We start from the raw sequence: 19011 nt of genomic DNA, 5'->3' as shown, positions 1-19011 counted from the left end.
AAAATACATATTAAGTGTGGTTCATGATCTGGGTTTCAGTTTCGTTTTAAATGATTTTTTCTCTGGCAGTGCTGAAATATGAACAAAACGTTTCACTTTCATGTTCATGTAACAGGTTTAAGGAAAACAGCATCAGGGATATCCTAACAATTCAAATAGATGAAAAACTGGTCGTTAAAATAAGAAATGAGGACTCTACAGTTATAAGAGACAAATCCAGTGTCTTTTCCAGTCACCAAGTAACATTAATTACCATTGACAATACAATAAACAAATCAAAGCAGCTGCTGGTGAACCTAAAAAAGCAACTGGCAGCGTTTTATTGCTCTGAGTATGTGTGTGTATATGTGTGTGCAAAATGTATTTACAGTTTTTAAATGAATTGACATTAATAAGAGTTAATGAGCTATTTGAAACCAATGCACATACCATTCATTTTAATTTTAAAAAAAGAATTGTGTGTTGCTATACAAGTTAACTTGTGTATATGCCTAAACTGGGGCAGTTCATACAGTTTTGCACTGGTATTTCTTTGCTACTGCAGTTCAAAATTTAAACAAAGAAAAAATCTACTTGAGTACATGTTACAAAAGTCTTTTTTTAAAATTTCGCTAAAACTTGTTTTACTTTTTTTAAAAAAAACCAGTAATTTATCAGAAGTTCCAAATACGTAAAAGTTAGAAGTCCATACAGGGTGCAAGACATATCCTGTTCAGTACATCATTGCATAGGGTATAATATAACTCTTAATAAAATCATACTACAGCTGGGCCAGTAAAAGTTTCACCTCTTTGCACTTCAGATTCCTGTGTGCAATTTTTGCTAAAATAATTGTAAAACCACATAGTAACTTTTAATCCCCCCCCTTTTCATTACCGCAGAAGCAACAGAACTATATAGTTCATTTAAAAAACAACTACTATGATACAGTGATCTGGGTCCAGCAGCAATAGCCTGTGATTCCTTCACTTAGTTAACCAGCTGGTATTTGAATAAGTTGCAATGTTCTGAAAATCAGATCCTCTGTTGTAATTATTTACATGGATGGGTCCCCCCCTCCCCCAATCTTTCACTAATCTGTCATGATAGGATTTACAGCCATTTTCACCATTCATTTCTCTTGTTACTAAGGGTCAGGTTGAAATGGCACTACACATGGGTGATAAAAAACGAGAGCAGAGCAAAAAAACTCAGCATTGGAAGCAAGTAGCAAATTATGAGCCCCACTCCCCTCTGTGCTTCTTAATGCCACACGACAGCCACATCTTCAGTGTAACAGAAACCTGAAAGGGATTAGCACCATTTAAATGTTTTGCACTAAATACGGTTTTTTTTGGCTACAAAGTGTTCATAGGCTCCCGTTTCATCTCTGAACCAGTGCTGTGTACACTTTGTTGAAGGAAGGCATGGTTTTGTTCGTTCCATTCCCCAGCCGGGAAAGTCTGTTGTTCCGAGCTTACCTTTTGAGAGGCTAGAGGGTTTCGACTAATAACAAGTTCCAATTTGTTACCAGACTCTGCTATAAGGGGCACAACCAGACAGCAGTCAAAGTCTCTTGTGCGCACATGGTTTACCTGAAGAGTAAAAAATGTTTGTTTTGGATGAAAGGAGACAAAGGAAAACTGAATGCATTTTTCTCCCTCCCAAATGACCCTTAATCCTTGTGATACTCTATAGGCCCACACAAAGTAAAGGGACCCCTGACCATTAAGTCCAGTCGTGACCAACTCTGGGGCTGCGGTGCTCATCTCGCTTTATTGGCCGAGGGAGCCGGTGTACAGCTTCCAGGTCATGTGGCCAGCATGACTAAGCCGCTTCTGGCAAACCAGAGCAGTGCATGGAAATGCCGTTTACCTTCCCTATTTATCTACACTTGCACTTTGATGTGCTTTCGAACTGCTAGGTTGGCAGGAGCAGGGACCGAGCAACGGGAGCTCACCCCGTCGTGGGGATTCGAACCGCCAACCTTCTGATCGGCAAGTCCTAGGCTCTGTGGTTTAACCCACAGCGCCACCTGCATCCCTTCTACACAAAGTACCTTACCAAAAAGGGGGGGGGGGCTTTAAAAGAAGTAAATGTTTGGTAAAAGGCTACTGTTAAATTGAATTTATTTGCTCTGCTAATGCTTATAAATAAATCTTAACTTCACGTGTTCCCAGATACCATTAGTCTAGAAGATTAGGAGTCTAGAAGATTGGGAATGATAACCATTCCCAATGGTTTCAGAAATATTAAATAGCACTGCGGACAGAATGGAAGAATGTGGCACCTCCACAGCCAACCTGCCAAGTGGCCAACTAATCCTCACTTCAATCCCGTCCCTGAAAACGACCCAAACCACTTACAAAACAGTGCCCACAACTGCCATTCCCTGAAGCTGATCCAGGAGGATACTGTGGTGTCTAAGAGATTGAGCGTAATCAGGAGGGTTGCACTCCTCCACCTCTCCTGATAAAAGCTCATTGTCCATCAGGATGACCAAGGCTGCTTCATTCCCAAGGCTTATCAGTCATGATAAGCAGGTTGAATCTATGGAAGTTTACTGAGAAGTAAGTTCCACTGTGTTCGACAGGACTTTGTGTCAAGTGAGTGAACCTAGGCTTGCAGCTTTTCAGCATTTGATGATTATTGTCTTTATGTTACGTTATCCTTAATTCATAGACCGTGTGTGTGTGTCTTTCCTATCATTCAGTTCACAGTACACGATGAATGAGGGAGCTGAACTTAGCTGTGCAACTGAATTTCAAATACAGTTTCCACTATTGTGAATGCTGAACTTGACCGCAGAATGTTTTCTGTTCTACAAAAAAAACCCCATGCCCTTGATATGGCTTTTCTATGTTAGTATGGTTCACTCTTACCTGGAGCAGTCTGTCATATGGCTTCAACCCTCCCACATCTCCAGGTCCAGCTGGCCGAATATTTTTAACATACACTCCTTTTTCCAATAAGGCATCGGAGACGCTGAACCCAAAGTCCTCCATATCCGAATCCTTGTACAAAGTTACCTGTAGGGAAGGGGAAAGGAAAGATAATCTGAGGTCTGCATTATAAAGATTATGGAAGCTCCGTTCTGCTCCATCTTTCCATGTCCCCTCCCCCCAAATAGTTAGCCGTAGTGTGTGGGTAAAGGTAAAGGGACACCTGACTGTTAGATCCAGTTGCAGATGACTCTGGGGTTGCGGCGCTCATCTCGCTTTATTGGCCAAGGGAGCCGGCATACAGCTTCCGGGTCATGTGGCCAGCATGACTAAGCTGCTTCTGGCAAACCAGAGCAGAGCACGGAAACGCCGTTTACCTTCCTGCCGAAGCGGTACCTATCTATCTATTTGCACTTTGACATGCTTTCAGACTGCTAGGTTGGCAGGAGCAGGGACCGAGCAATGAGAGCTTACCCTGTCGCGGGGATTCGAACCGCCGACCTTCTGATCGGCAAGCCCTAGGCTCTGTGCGCCACCCGCATCCCTTAGTGTGTGTGGTTACATATCCATAAAACATTAATACAGTGGTACTTCGGTTCTCGAACGTAATCTGTTCTGGAAGACTGTTCGAGTTCCAAAACATTCAAAAACCAAGGCACAAAGGGCTGTCTGCAAGTTCAGATGAGAAAATGGAAAAACACGCAGCGGAAGCCATTCAACCTCCAAGGCATGTTCAAAAACAGAAGCATTTACTTCGGGGTTTTCGGCGTTCAGGTTCCGAAACGTTCATCAGCTAAGATGTTTGAGAACCAAGGTACCATTGTAGTCCAGACATATTGGACATATAAAACATATAAATGACTCAGTAGCGACCATTAAGTAACATTAAGAAGCTTTAAATTTGACTTTAAAAATCTCAATTAAGTATCCTGAAACAATCTCAGTTTTGGGATTATCATCACTCAGGAGTTTTCTTCCTTACCCTGATCATATCTTTTAATGCAAGAGTGGGGAACCTGTGCTCCCCCCCCCCCAATGCTGTTGGATACCAGTTCTCACCAGCTCTAGCCAACATGTCTAATGGTTCGCGATGATGGTCGTTGCAGTCCAGTTAGATCTAGAGAGCCACAGGCCCCCATCCCCGCCATTTTAAAGTCCCATGTTGCTATTATCCTCTATTAACAAACATGCTTTTCTTCATCTCTCAAAGAAATTAGTAGCTCATTATATTGTCTTGCTTTGTTGTCTAAATTCTGTATTACGGTCCAGTTTGGACGCTTGTCCTTCAACTTAATAAGCTAAGTGAACCTTTCCCCTCGGTGCGCTGCATTAGGGAATAATTCTCAGTTAACCATAGTTTCCTATTGCACCTGAAATTGGAAGCTATTAGTTACCAGGCTGGGCACAAATCAAGATCTTAAGCTGTGGTTTAAGATCCTGGCTTGTTCCGAACTCAGTAACGAAAGTTCAGGTGTAACAGGAAACTATGATTAACTGAAGATTCTTCTGGCTTATCTCAGTATGTTGAGAAGTGAGGAGCGTGTGGATGTGAGTGCAAGTTTCAGCTGAGAGACAAAAGTCCAAATATAGCATCTTTCTGTGCTAGTTTATTACCTGTACAGTGGTACCTCTGGATACGAACTGGATCCGTTCTGGGCCCTGTTCGCATCCTGAAGCGAGCGCAACCCACGTCTGCGCGGGTCGCAATTTGCCACTTCCGCACATGTACGTGACATCATTTTGACCGTCTGCACATGTGCAAGCCGCGAAACCCAGAAGTAACTGTTGGCTATTTGCAGTTTAGTAGCGCTGCAGAGAGCTTGCTGGGGAGACCATGCATAACAAGGAACTCAAAAATAACTTTAACAAGGTTTTAATAACAAAACAAAAATTCCTTTTACACTAAAGATAACAACAATAAACATGACCCAACCACCAACACCCCCCCCAGGGAAATGGGAGAGCTAGGTGCTGCTCCTTATATACTATGCCCAAATGCTGACACAGCTTAATTAACACAACCTAGCAGCACCTGCTATGTTTCACAGCTGTAAGACTGGGTCTCGTTATTAGCCCTGGCCCTTAAAGACATACACAACTTGTGAAACAATAATGAACCTTCACATTTTACAGTGACCATTCAACACTACCGTGTTCTGTTACTTCCGGGTCGCCGCGGAGTGCAACCCAAAAGCGTTCAACCTGAAGCAACTTCAACCCGAGTATGACTGTATCTCAAAGAAAGGTAGCTTTTAAAAGGCACCTGAGTTCTTTGCTGTTATTAACAGTTTGGATAACTCAGAATGAATGTGTTGTTATAGAATCACAAGGAAATAATAAGAGAGAAGTCAAATAGTTTATAGTAACTGCTATTTCCCTCTGCTTGTTCAAAAATTGTAATATATAAACATCCGTTATATGAACAGATTTAGTGGGCTTGCATACAAGTCCAAATATTTTATTTTTATAACCCATTAGAGCAGAGCTTTCCAAACTGTGCGTGGCGACATGTTAGTGTGTCGGCTCCCTGTGTTCTACTGGGGTTAGTATAACCTCCGGTGTGCTAATAAAACTGAATTACTGTGTTGTTAAATGATGCATGTCTAAAAAGAGTATCACCAACATGAAAGGTTTGGAAAGCTCTGCATTCGAGGGAGTACTGTCATCCAATTGGGATGCTCGAACTCCGGATGAAAGGGAGAAACGTGCTAAGAGGAAGGCACGTTTTGGCAAACCCTCACCGTGATCAACTCCTGCCCGGAAACCTATGTCACCACTGTGGAAGGATGTGTGGATCAAAAAATGGCCGCCATAGTCACTTACGGACTCACTGTTAAAACGGTGTTCATAGAAGACAGTCTTACTCGGCCATGAGTGAAGACGGTCATCTGCTCTGTACTGCATTCAGTGCAAGATTACTGTCAGAAGGGGAGAAATCGGACGGTGCACCAACTCACCTTGTGTAACTCCACAGGAGTTGGTGACATAATTTCTTTCATTTCTTGCTTCATCTTCCGCAAAGCGACAGACTTTCTTCCCACATCTGAAGGCAACGTGTTGCTACGAGTCGTCTGGCTGTAATGAGGCCTCGAAGTGCTTCGTTCCTGGAAGCTGGCTTGTCTCCCCAGGTGGCTGCGATGCTGCGGGTTGTCATGGTTCAGACTCATGGTGCTCCCTGACATAATGGTTGCCTGTAGCGTTAACAAAAAGTTTTTATCATACATGACATAGTAAAAAAAACACCCAGAAGATTAGGCTGTAACTAAAGGCAGCAGCATCTATTCTGTTGTCTTGGCCAGAACACAGTCACTTCAGAGCACAGCAAATGGCTGGAGGATAGATGGACAATTTGAGTGGGAGTCCTCTGAAAAATGTACTTGACGAAAAAGGTTGTTGGATGACATTTTTATCCAATCTGTGGGGGACGGGGGGAGTGACAGCTTCTATAATTGGTGAGTTACAATGGCCGGCCGTAGTCATGCTTGGCCACCAGAGGAACGAAAGTGGACTACAAAAATCTTTGCTGGCAAAGGTTCTTTACCCTAAAAGCTATTTTGTTATTTAAATTAATCCTGGCACATGCATAATTAGTTTATCCTAAATATAATGAATGCTACAATAGGTAGCATTTTTGCAGATCTGAGGTACTAGAACAAAGCAAGTCGACAAGAGAAGCAGCAATATCTTTGATGAGAACTCATGGGAAGGCTACTTAGCACAGGTTTGGGAAACTGACTGGCAGGCCTACTTACAACTGGCACTGGACCCAATTTGGCCTGCGAGGCTTTCTCCCATTTGCTGACGTCTTACGTGATGTCAAGACATGGCTCTAAAGGAGCAAACAGGAGCTCAAAGCAAGCTCCCAATTGTTCATGAGCAAGTGGGGCTCACTGACAGTGCCAGTCAGCTGATCAATACTGAAAAGTGAACTACTTTGAGAGGGGTCCAAACAAGGTTGGATTGATGGGAAACAAGGGTCTTGTTTCTGCAATATAATTTTGCACAGCTGCTTCCTGCTCACACAGATGCCAGCAAAGCAGCGGAGCACAATTAGGTTAAGCAAATGCCCAATTCATTTTCACCTTTTTTTTTTTAAAAAAAGCAACAAAAACAACCCACCATGTCATCTTTAAAATGGGGAATTATCAACCTACTGAAACATTTGTTCCCGTTATCTATTTCCATATCCGTTTGCTGTGCTGACAGGAAGGAATTTGGCAAGAGAAGCCTTGAGGTACCATGCCTTTAGACAGAGCTTTCCCTTACGTTCCTCCGAATGGCAATTAAACTCAGATCAGGTCCACATGAAAGTAAACAGACGTGCAATACGGAAGCCATAATTCTGAGGCTGCGCAATCCACTCGAGCTCCACGAGTTTTACCCAGCTATGCCATTCACATTCCTTGTGGTTGCTCAGGGACTTCAGTATGACATAAAAATGAAAATGAGACTCTGCCAGATTTTGCAACGCAAGGAATTTAAAAGAACATAAAAGAAAATTTTTGAGGACTTGCCCTTTTGAAACGTTAAAGCTATTTTAAGTTATATTCATTTTTGGTGTAATTAAGGAACACGCAGGCAACTTTAAACAAAGAGTTGTCTTTTTTTTAAAAAAAAGTAAATCTCTAGGTGGGAAGTTAATGTGGAATTCATTGCAGTTGTCTTGGCTCATCAGGTGACTCCCGATTTTAAAACTCGCAAAGTTGCTTTTCGTTTATGTTCCCCTTAATTCAGAATCAGTTTTGTTGCAAGAGATACATGCCAAGGAAACCTTGTGTAAAAAGCAGCTGGAAGAGAATGGGATGCGCTGCTGCCTAGGAAAAATAAGCCTGCAAACAGGTGCAGCCAGCAGTAGCACAGGAGAAGCTTTTGAACACATAACACGCTTGTATCATTTCAGCAGCAGTTCCATGAAAGAAAACAGCTTGATTAGGGGGAAATCAGGGGAGGCAGCTGCACAAGCAAAATATAAACATAAAGGGTAGGTACCAAGAGAGTCATGTTTCTCAAACACAGACGCCTGTCAGCCTTGTCCTGTGGAAAGGGGGGGTTAAAGCTTTAAAATGAATTTGTGAGATTAATGCAAACTTAGAAAAAAATATAGAGGGGGGGAAACAAAAAAAATAAATGAGTGTTAATTGAAAAAGAAATTGGTATATTGTGACGGGATTAAGATTTATTTATTTTTCTACCTCTAATTCCCTCAGAATTCCTGACTGTCCACAAGTCTCCAAGTCCTCCAGTGCTTGAGACCAGAAATTTTCCTCCTGGTCAGTCTCGGGGGCACCTGCAAAGCTGGATTCATAGAGAAAGGTTTGCTTAAGTGGCAAAGGCAACACGGCAGTGTACTTCATAGGAATGCTTTACAGCAACAAAACCAGACTTAAGGGGGAGCGTGGGCAGGAAGCAAGCAAGCTCAGACAGGGCTGTGGAGAAGGAGCGCGATTACTGACGCACAACACGGGGGCTTAATTAACCCAAGAATTTACAAGTGGTCTGTAAATAAAACTTCACACAAACCCCGGCCTACGTTTATTGCAGCAATCTTCATGGCTAACTCATGCTTGGGAGCTGCTATGAATGGTGAGGTTGCACATGCAGGCACATTTGTGAGGGAAAGGAAGATGCAAGATTAATGGTTCGTGTAAACTAAACTGGAAAAAACAGCACAGTCTCTCGCTCCTTACAATTATCAGTGACGACTGGAATTGCCACTCCCACACTTAAGATAGATTCCCAAATTCACTTAATGCAGATTTAGTGTACAGTCCCACACTCACTGGTTCAGTGGCTGAGGGGTATTAGGATAAGGCAGGGGGGTTCTTCTGAAGTCCAGATTCATTGCCTTAGCTGAAAAAAATGCCTCCATGTGCAAAGGCTCCTATGCTCTGCTGCAGAAGTAGAGTCTATGCATCTCCATAAATAGAATGGAGTCGTGTTGGTGTTTAGGTGCAATGGAGGAGGGGGGCCCCTCAATTCTGTAGCAACAGCTACAAACATTCGGGAAATCTATCCAAGGACAGGATCTGGCACAAGCAATTTCCCTCCTACTGACAAGTGGGAGAAGGGAAAAGGTAAGAAAGAGATTGCTCTCTTTTATTTTCTCCTTGCCTTCCCAGAACTGGGAAAGTTTTGGGTGATTTGGAACAACTGCTGGCAAATCAGGGAGAAAGCTTAGGGCCTGCAGATTCCCAGCCACAGGATTGTTCAGTCCCCCCCAATATCTGTAAAGTATTTACATTAGAAATGTGCAGTCTCCCCACCCATCGCCATTGGGGATCAATCCATATTTGATCACCATTCCTTCAATCCCTATTTTAAGATGTGCTAGCCAGAACCTAGGCCCAGATTTGCCCAAGATGTGCATTAGCCAACCACTAGACATGGACTTTTCTTGGCATGTGGCTGCTGGGGTAAGTATGCCTCTGCTTTGCATCCAACCTACCACTTGCCAAACTTGCTGTCAGCCTAACAACATGGTGGCACCCTACGGTTCCCCAAACCAAGCAGAAACTAGATGAATGCTTAGAAATCTCAGGCCATGCAGAGAGACTGGCTGCGTGGGGGGGGGGGAATTAGTATCCATTTCTGGATGCATGTGTGGGAATAATAAACTCAGAAAATAAGCTTCTGATTGACTTGGCATCAGCTGGAGGAACAGATGTGTGGGTTTTAGTGCTATTTACCCCAGGTTTTGGATCAGGTTCAGTTGCAACTGAGCATCTTCATTATCAGTAGAGACAAACTAGGGCACCTTCCTTTAGGTTTATCATGGATTCATGAGTCCAAAGTGATAAAAAAACCAGTGTAGCAAGTCATTTCCCATGAGGACACTGGAGATAATGGTTTGGGACAGTGTGTGTGTGTTTTTGGTGGGGAGGGCAGAGGAATTATTCAAGTCACGCTGTAATCACTAGTAACACTTTCCATGTGTTCTCTGAGACTATTGATTAGACTGTAGGTCAGCTGGAGAAACTAGCAATAATGCTGCCTGTCTGAGGGTTACAGCAAAACTCTTCTAAGGCCAGCAGCGTCAGGCAATTCTCTGAAGTACGGCAAGTAAACTGGGAACCAGAGCACAGAAGTTCTATTGATTTTTTTAACACAAACTATGTGTGACAGTGGCAAACCCCATGTTCTTCAAAGTGGGTCTGCACAGAGGATAGGGTGCAATTTAAAGAGCCAGTGGAGCGAATGGGTGAGGAATGGTTTGGGGTTCAGCACTTGCACTCATGTGTCCCCTTAGCCCTTTAAGTTGCACCCAACCCACTTGAAAAGTGGGTCTGTTGCTCCATTCATCTATAAAGACATGGATCTGTTGCCAGCACCTGTGCTTTGGGCAAATTCTTTTTCATGCTTTTTGCTTACTCTGCAAAATAAGGGGTCAAGCCATTGACTTATTCTGTCTTGGTTAGACACGACGTTTCCTGGCCAGAGCCTCTCCAAGATGGGCAAAGGCTTGACAAGAATTGCATTTTCATTGGTAACATTTCAGAACAGGAGATCACACCAGATGGTTGGGCTCTAAGGGGCTGCTTAATCCCCTTGTCCCACATGGCTCCCCTTTCTTAAAGGGGCACCATAGCTACTGACCATGTGGAAATTGCAACCACACTACACATAGATAATGAAGAACCAGTCCTTACAAAGATGCGTGTGCACGAAACTACATTTATGTCAAATGTTGATGTGCGTGGAACAAGATTAGGGAAACGAAAGACTCTTACAACATTCAAAGGAGGGGGGTGGGGAAGGACCTTTTTTCAGTTTAATTGTTGCATTAACAAGAACCAATGATCTATCTTTTTATGCATAGAATTTCACCGAGTGCACATGTATTGCTTTCAGCATCATAACCTTTCATGAATGTCACTAACCTAACCTAATAAATCTCATGCAGCATGAACTGTAAATATCTCAGTAGTGAGAGGATAAACTGGCAACTGGTGTTTTGAGCCCAGGCAAGTGGTGTATGTACTCACAAAGAATGCTGCTGCTGCAAAGATAAATTGAGTAACAGGCGCAAAACATACCTGCTTGCGACTGGTTTATCCCATTCATCATCACTTAGCCCTGTGTTGTGGAAGGGGTTGGTTCGGGGCCTGGTGGGAGGGGATAAACTGCTCCTTTGTTTTGGACTCCTCCATTCAAATGTGTTGAAGTTGTATCCTGAAGCCTGATAATTGGGACCTAAAATATTAACCATATTTGTAAAACCGCGATGCTTTAAACGAAGAAAGTATTTTATAACACTACATTGCACCCCTAATAACACAATATCTTTTAACTTATTTCATTGTTCTGCCAGCAATTATGCGAGCTAAAGCCATCCATGTTCCCATTTCATGCATGTGGAACTGAGGCCATGAGAGTTGCTCAGAATTATCTAGGAAACAGACTGATTTGAACCAACATCTAATTCTTCACCGAATCTCAAAAGTGTAACTCACCTGGCCTTCTCAATCTGTGATAAAGAAATGACCTGACATAGATGATATCAAAGAACTCGTAGCAGAGTAATTATAACAAAGAAACAAGGCAATATATTCCAGTCAGAGTCTGGGAATGCAGCATGTCACACAACAAACTCTCTGTACGAGCTTAAAAGAAAGTTTCTATAAATATATTTTGGTGGTACTAAACACCAACGCCCCTTATTTGCACATGTTATTATTCATTGGCGATGTAAAGCAACCAATGCTGACATATTACATTTTTTGGTGATGTCCTAAAATACTGATATTTTGGCACTCCATTATAAATGAAATGCAATTGATAACAGGGTGCAGACTTCCATTTGATCCATTAGCAGTCTTGTGGACACAGAATAGGTAATATTTCTCTAGGCATTCATGTGAAGGGCAGATAAGGAGCAGCCCCTTCTCTCTAGCTGCTGCTTGCAGTGTTCCGGCTCAATAGTAGTATCCCATTTTGCTGGGCTAGGGAACAGATAAGAGGGCAGCAGCTCTGCTAAAGTAGCCTTGCACTACCATCACAGGTTCTCACACACAGTAAAAACATGCTGTGGTGTGCAAGCTTCTACACCCAGCTATGGAATGAGCGGTTGGTAGGATGGGGATCCTGAAAAGCAGAGAATACTGCAGAATTGGGAGTATGTTAAAAACCATAGATAATATGGGGAAAAATATATATAGGCCATATCACTATCATGTTAAGTAAGGTAACCAAAATAAAGGTCACCTAAACTGTACTTGCACTACAGATTACAGTGGTACCTCAGGTTGCAGATGCTTCAGGTTACAGACGCTTCAGGTTACAGACTCCACTAACCCAGAAATAGTATCTTGGGTTAATAACTTTGCTTCAGGGTGAAAACAGAAATCGTGCTCCGGTGGCATGGCAGCAGCAGCAGGAGGCCCCATTAGCTAAAGTGGTAGCAGGAGGCCCCATTAGCTTAACTCAGGTTAAGAACAGTTTCAGGTTTAGAACGGACTTCTGGAACGAATTAAGTTCTTAACCAGAGGTACCACTGTACTGGGAACATGGTTATCAGGTTATCCTGTTTAGCAAGTATTAAGTTTATCTCCATTAGGAAAAGACATGGACTGAATCTGAACTGGAAAAGTTGGACAGAAACCAGCCAATACTTCAAAAACTGAAATGGAAACAGCAAGGTGAAAAACCAAGGGCATCTTTTTATAATGGCTCTTATAAGCTGTGAGATAAAATAATGAGCTGTCTTGAAAACTATCATCTTCCTATGCTAATGACTTGCCAGTGTAAGCACTTCCATCTTTACACAACTTTGGCCATAGACAAAATACCTGAGAGGATATGTGCAGGCTGTAGCACATTATATTCTCAGGGTAGTTTAACTAAAAGCAAAGGCTGCAGAACAGAGGATTCCCATTTGTATGTGGTGGAGGGGAACTGCTGTACTAAAGTAACTCATTCAAGCTGTCGGCTTGATGCAATGTTAAATACTTAATGAGAAAAATAGAAGATCAGTATAGAAAGGGTTGTAAAGCCATCAAGTGCAGCACAAGGCAGGAACTATCCATCAACTCGGCTGCTCGCGGATTTGACCATTCCCCACTCATACTTCAACTTCAAACTACACATTTCCCAATTATTAGGTGAGTCTGTAAGGTAGTGATATGTGGAGCCAATGATACCTCACCCTTTCCCCAAAACTGGATGCAACACAGCATACAATATAAGCAGCTATATAAAATATAATACAAAGCAGAATACAATCATACATCCATTATAAAAAACAGCACTAAATTCTGACCTGTATCAACACCATTAGGTTCCAAAGGACTGGACAAATAAATAAGTTTCCACCTGTCTAAATATATGAAAATGGCTATATACCAGGCTTCCTCAACCTCGGCCCTCCAGATGTTTTTGGCCTACAACTCCCATGATCCCTAGCTAGCAGGACCAGTGGTCAGGGATGATGGGAACTGTAGTCTCAAAACATCTGGAGGGCTGAGGTTGAGGAAGCCTGCTATATATACCAATAGTATCTCAATAAAGGAAGGCTGCAGAAATTCATGGATCTGCACAAACCAAAATGGGGTTCTCACAAAATCTCTTTACTTTGACTTTATTGCTATGGTAGTTGATAATTTCAGATGCAAGATCCAAGATGCATAGCTCCAGTTCAGTGCAATGGAAATTGTCACCACCATGGAAATTGGACCACATTAAACGGCCTGATTTGGAGTGGCCCTCTGTGAAACAATCCTATTGTTTCATAGGGGGCCACTCCAAATCAGACCATTTCACAATGCATGAAGGTAGTTTCTTCCAAGTGGTACCGGCTTCAGTCACGTAGCTTATGACATTGTTAATGGTTCACTTACCCCTTTGGGGAGGGGTAAAAAAAGAAGGCCAACACTAACAAAGTCAATCAGACTACATAGGCTGAAATTATGTACACAATTTCCCAACAGATGCAGCTAGTTTCACCAATATATAGTATGATGTTATTTGTGGTGACAGAAAAGAGTTGGAGCGATGGGATAGCACTTGCTAAAGACCCCAGCAGTTGCCCAAAAGATTGAGAGTTTTGGAAATGCCACACTTTTCTAAGATGTGTAGATATCAACATATTTTGTACCTTATGACCTGGCATGAGTTATTTGAAATTAACTCTTGGGTAGTCATTTTGAGATAAACAAAAACACACCCCTCCTCAATCTTTTTTTATCTAATGATTCATCAGGGCAGGTGATATAAAAATACTTAATAGTTGCCCCCTCGCCCATGCACAACCTTATACTTGAACTACTGAACTGAGTTGAATTTCTATTATCCAGGCTTGTACACTCCCCTCCCCTGACCTGAACCAAAATCGTCTACTGCCGCCCATGATGGGTTGCTGACCATTCCTGGAGATTTTACAGAACTATTTTCGTTTAATAAAATATTCACAGCTCAATATTTCATTAGTTTTTCAGACAGATGAACAAATGGGTCTGCAGGGATTGTGTGTGATTCATGTGCTGTTTACTGTCGCGCAAACTAAATGATGGCTGCATGCTGAGACTTGCCTTCCTCAGAAGGGATGTGGAATGACAGCAGAACAGTGAGTTCTGGCACACAAATAAACATAAATCAAATTGTTGCTCTTAAAAATTAAAAATATAGCAACATTTTATATTTGTAGAATTCAAAGGAAAGACTAAATACACAACGTCTAGCAATTTTTATTTTTTTTTTTACAACTGGGAATTTGTCCTGACATGAAATCAGACACCCAACATTACATACGATGCTTCGTTCTACTACTGCTGTTAAAGAATAGTTTTAGTTGCTTGTTCTGAGCTTCAAAGTATTCGTATCTGACTTTCAAGCTCTTTTGCCCCTGCCCTGTTTTAACTATGTTTAAGGAGGAAACTTGAGCATTTCTTTTTCTTGCTAGGATAAAATGGATTCCAAAGGAACTTTGCAAAAGAGAAAATGACAGTTGCTTCCAGTGTCATTTACTATGCAGTAAATGAAAGATCATTACTGAAAGTGCCCAACATTAGTTCACCCATATGCCAACAACAAAGAAAGAATTATTGCATTTCCTATTACAGAAGATAAACATTGCACAGCAGCTGATTTGGTCATCCATTCCACTAGAAGTCTATATAGACTAACATTATGATTCCCATAGTGACAAATCAGATCTTTCCAGATGTAAAGCATGAAGCAAACCATCCACCCCACTATCTAACCCAGAAATTTCTCCATCTCCTGAAGAGCTACAATGATTCCATTGAGCTATTGTGGCCAATGGCCACAGATAGACCTATCTTCCACAAATACCCCTTTAAAGCCATGTTAGGTAACAACCAATGCAACATTTTGTGGCAATACATTCTGTAAACTATTTAATATGGAATCTGTCACTTTTACTACTGCTAGTTGACCTTCTCACTGAGTAATCCACCATAACCTTAGTATCCTTTTCCTAGATGGTCTCAAGTAGTTGAGCATGAATGTGAAGTTAGGAGTGCGTGTCCTTTTGCCCTGATGTGCATCATTCTGCGCTTACTTATATTGAAACTTATTTGCTGTTGTGTTGGAGAGATCTGTTCGGAACTCTTCAAAGCCTGCCATGCATGTGTCTCAAAATACATGGAGAAGCAAAAGGGGGCTTAATGCACGCACAGCGACAGCAATTCTCATGAGCTTGGTGGCTCAGATGTCTTGGTGTGCAGGTATGTTTCTATGATCTTCATATGATCATGTGGCCAAGAACATGTTACATCTTCTTGTGCAGCAGAGAGTTACTGGGTGAGTGGGTCCAAAAATACTTCTGAAGGAATGTGCAAAATGTGTAAGGGAAGGAGAATATTTATCTTTGAAACAATGACTTCTCTAGTTGGCATTTGAATGTCATTGTGCTCTGTTTGATAAAGAAAAAAAGGGACCCCTGACCATTAGGTCCAGTCGTGGCCGACTCTGGGGTTGCGGCGCTCATCTCGTTTTATTGGCCGAGGCAGTGGTGTAGCGTGGGTTGTCAGCACCCGGGGCAAGGCAAGTAATTTGCGCCCCCTAACCCGTGGATTTGCGCCCCCTAATCCTAACCCCCAGATGTTGCGCCCGGTGCGGCCGGCCCCCCCTGCAACCCCCACGCTACGCCACTGGGCCGAGGGAGCCAGCGTACAGCTTCTGGGTCATGTGGCCAGCATGACTAAGCCGCTGCTGGCGACCCAGAGCAGCGCACAGAAACGCCGTTTACCTTCCTGCCGGAGTGGTACCTATTTATATACTTGCACTTTGACATGCTTTTGAACTGCTAGGTTGGCAGGAGCAGGGACCGAGCAACAGGAGCTCACCCTGTCGCGGGGATTCGAACCGCCAACCTTCTGATTGGCAAGTCCTATGCTCTGTGGTTTAACCCACAGCGCCACCCGCATCCCTTCTACACAAAATACCTTACCAAAAAAAGGGGGGCTTTAAAAGAAGTAAATGTTTGGTAAAAGGCTACTGTTAAATTTTATTTATCTACTTGCACTTTGACATGCTTTTGAACTGCTAGGTTGGCAGGAGCAGGGACCAAGCAACGGGAGCTCACCCCATCATGGGGATTTGAACTGCCGACCCATGTCCCTGCTCTGTTTGATATTCCAATGTAAAATATGATTTTTTAGAAGTCCTCATTTTTCCAACCCAGGATGTTTATAAAAACCTGCACTTCCAGGGCTGAAAGTTTTACCCTGAGATTTAAATGACAGTGCTTAAAATAAAGGTGAAATACTAAAAAACAAGCATGGATCTTTGAAGAGGTAAAAGAAAATCCATTCTGGTTCTTCCTCCCCTCCCTTCAAAACCTTTCCTAAAACCAGTTATTATTCTGAAAGCCCTCTGACATCTTAATGTCAAGGGATGAAGGAGAAACAAAATGGTAACAAATCACTGAATAATCTCTTTATGCTCCCCCTTTGGCAGTTTACAATAAATCTTTACCATAGCCAGCTTAAAAATCACAATGAATGCACCTCAGATGTTCAAATTAATGAACACCTTCAATGTGTTCTGCATCTTTTATTAATCTAAGCTTGAAGGATAAACCCATTTAGCTGTGGATGAGCTATGGACTGGCTATTCAGACATCAGTAAAACTAGCAGAAGGCTGTTAGTATATTGATATATGCTTTATAACCTGTCACAGTGTTGTGAAAGAGTGAGACCAAGGTTAGCTGAATGCAAGAGGCAGCAGAGTGTGCTAAAGGGCACTGTCTTAATGAGACAGAGGCGGCACAGTTGAGAGACAACAAAGTTGGCTTAGAAGGTTTTTCCCATGGCGTGGTTTCCCATGTTACATGTGCTGGTTGATATGCACAAACCCACCTTGACTTCCATAGCTGTTATCCATTCCGGAGCCATCCCATGATTCCACAGCACTATCTACGCTTGGGACGGTAGTGGAGTATATTTCTGACAGTTTGCCAGGTTTCTGTGTGGTGGCTGTGTCATCTTCCACGTCACTCAATTCATTTAGGTGACCAGAGGCCGGAAACTTCTTGGGACTTGATGCTGGTAGGAATTAAATGGTAGGAAAAAAGATTAAAACTTGGTTGGAAAATCAGATAGATATGCAGCTTCATTTGCATGGAGGGACGTTCTGCAAGCAAGAAAACTAAGACAGACAAACTGCATGAGCTGGGGGTGGGTTTTTCTACATCCTTCATAAACGTGGGCTTGGCTCTGATCTGTACCTCTGTTTTTTGTTCATTGTTCATTTCTGTGTAGGGTTTGTGACTTAATACTTTTCTTTTTTTCTTTGAATGACCCACAGGAGTCCAAATGAGTCGTTTATTACTTCCCAAATTTGACTGTAACACTACTGTTGTAAAGAGATAATCGACTCTCTTTTTGTTTGACTCCATTACTGCACTGGTGACTGCAAATATCTTGTAGGCCTTGAAGTGTTTCTGTTCAGCCATTCTTGTACCTGTGCTTTTGGTTCTGTGTTCCAATGACCCAAATACCATTTTCATGAACGTATGCATTGTTGATGGCTGTAGAAGGGCCCCTGTGTAATACCTGAGACAACACTCACCATCTGTCTGCTTTTTGATTTTCAAGGTGACTGTTTCTCCTGCCATTTGTAACAAATGTATGGCTTCGCTCAAAGGTTTTCCTTTCAGGCTGCTGCTATTTATTGCTAAGATTCGGTCTCCGATATGAATTGCACCTGTCCTGAAACATGAGTTAAATAAAACATGAAAAGTTCAGTAAAAAGGAAACTGAGCCAAACATTTAACATATACGAGATAAGCAAAAGTGTCTGCAGTTTTTCCTTGGGTTTCACATTTAATTTAAAGTGTTTAAGATGAATGGAGCTACTTAGTCATTCTTGCTGCTAAGGCTATTTGGATCACCAGGCCATCTTTGTTTTCAGAGCTGGTAGGAGAACCAATTGACATCCAAGAAAAAACAACAACAACCCATCATTTCCTTCAACGTGACAACCCCATGGATTAAAGCTGTACATTCAGAAGGCTTACTGAAACTCCTTACTTAGTACCTGCAAATATTGATGTTTTCCATTCAACAGGCAAAAGGCAATGATAGCACAAACCATCACAATATTTTCACATGATCAGCTGAAGTAAATTAAGGGGTATATCTTGATAGATGGATTAAATGGGCCACAACTATAGCTAGGGAGCATATTAGGATTGACAACTTAGTTAGAACCTATCTGCTGACGTGCCTGGACAATCATCAAGACACAACTCAGTTCACTCTGAAACTGATCCTGAACAACTACTTATTCACCTTTAGGTGAGTTCTCCACTGAAGCTACCTGCAACTCCCATATTTTTACCAAGGCTCTTCCAAAACCATTTTGCAGTCCTATTGCCAGGTGGCTGAATTGGGGGGTATTTTATCAATCATCGGAAGCACATGATTTTCAGGAGGGAATTAACCAGAGATTCTTGCAGCTGCAGAACAAGGACACGTAACACATGCAGTCTTTGATCCTCTGCATTCAGACACCACAGTTTTCTGATAGATGCTTTCAGGAAGCAGGACCATCCTTCTCACTCTTTTACACACACACACACACACACACACACACACACACACACCCAGAACTGCCCAATAGATTGCTTTG

The 19011-nt window shown here is 42.3% G+C and overlaps 1 protein-coding gene across 20 annotated transcripts in view; it reads right to left on the bottom strand.

Moving 5' to 3' along the window:
- Positions 1-19: 19 nt before the first annotated feature.
- The window catches only part of GRIP1 (glutamate receptor interacting protein 1), a 346924-nt gene continuing 327932 nt past the window's right edge, over positions 20-19011 (bottom strand). For 12 of the 20 annotated variants that reach the window (XM_081211462.1, XM_081211473.1, XM_081211478.1 and 9 more), the window contains 8 exons: positions 17950-18089; positions 17238-17423; positions 10955-11111; positions 8114-8216; positions 7911-7955; positions 5879-6112; positions 2862-3008; positions 20-1574 (listed from right to left, as the gene is read on the bottom strand). In XM_081211462.1, the coding sequence (XP_081067588.1) occupies positions 1338-1574; positions 2862-3008; positions 5879-6112; positions 7911-7955; positions 8114-8216; positions 10955-11111; positions 17238-17423; positions 17950-18089 (1249 nt within the window). In that variant the 3' untranslated portion in view covers positions 20-1337. The remainder of the gene's footprint in view (positions 1575-2861; positions 3009-5878; positions 6113-7910; positions 7956-8113; positions 8217-10954; positions 11112-17237; positions 17424-17949; positions 18090-19011) is intronic. The other 8 variants (XM_081211475.1, XM_081211476.1, XM_081211474.1 and 5 more) reach the window with 2 other exon arrangements.

The sequence above is a fragment of the Podarcis bocagei genome (assembly GCF_964188305.1).
Source record: "Podarcis bocagei genome assembly, chromosome: 10".
In the NCBI taxonomy this organism is placed as follows: domain Eukaryota; kingdom Metazoa; phylum Chordata; class Lepidosauria; order Squamata; family Lacertidae; genus Podarcis; species Podarcis bocagei.
Note: the sequence above shows the minus strand (reverse complement) of the source record. Positions and strands in the feature narration are given on the sequence as shown.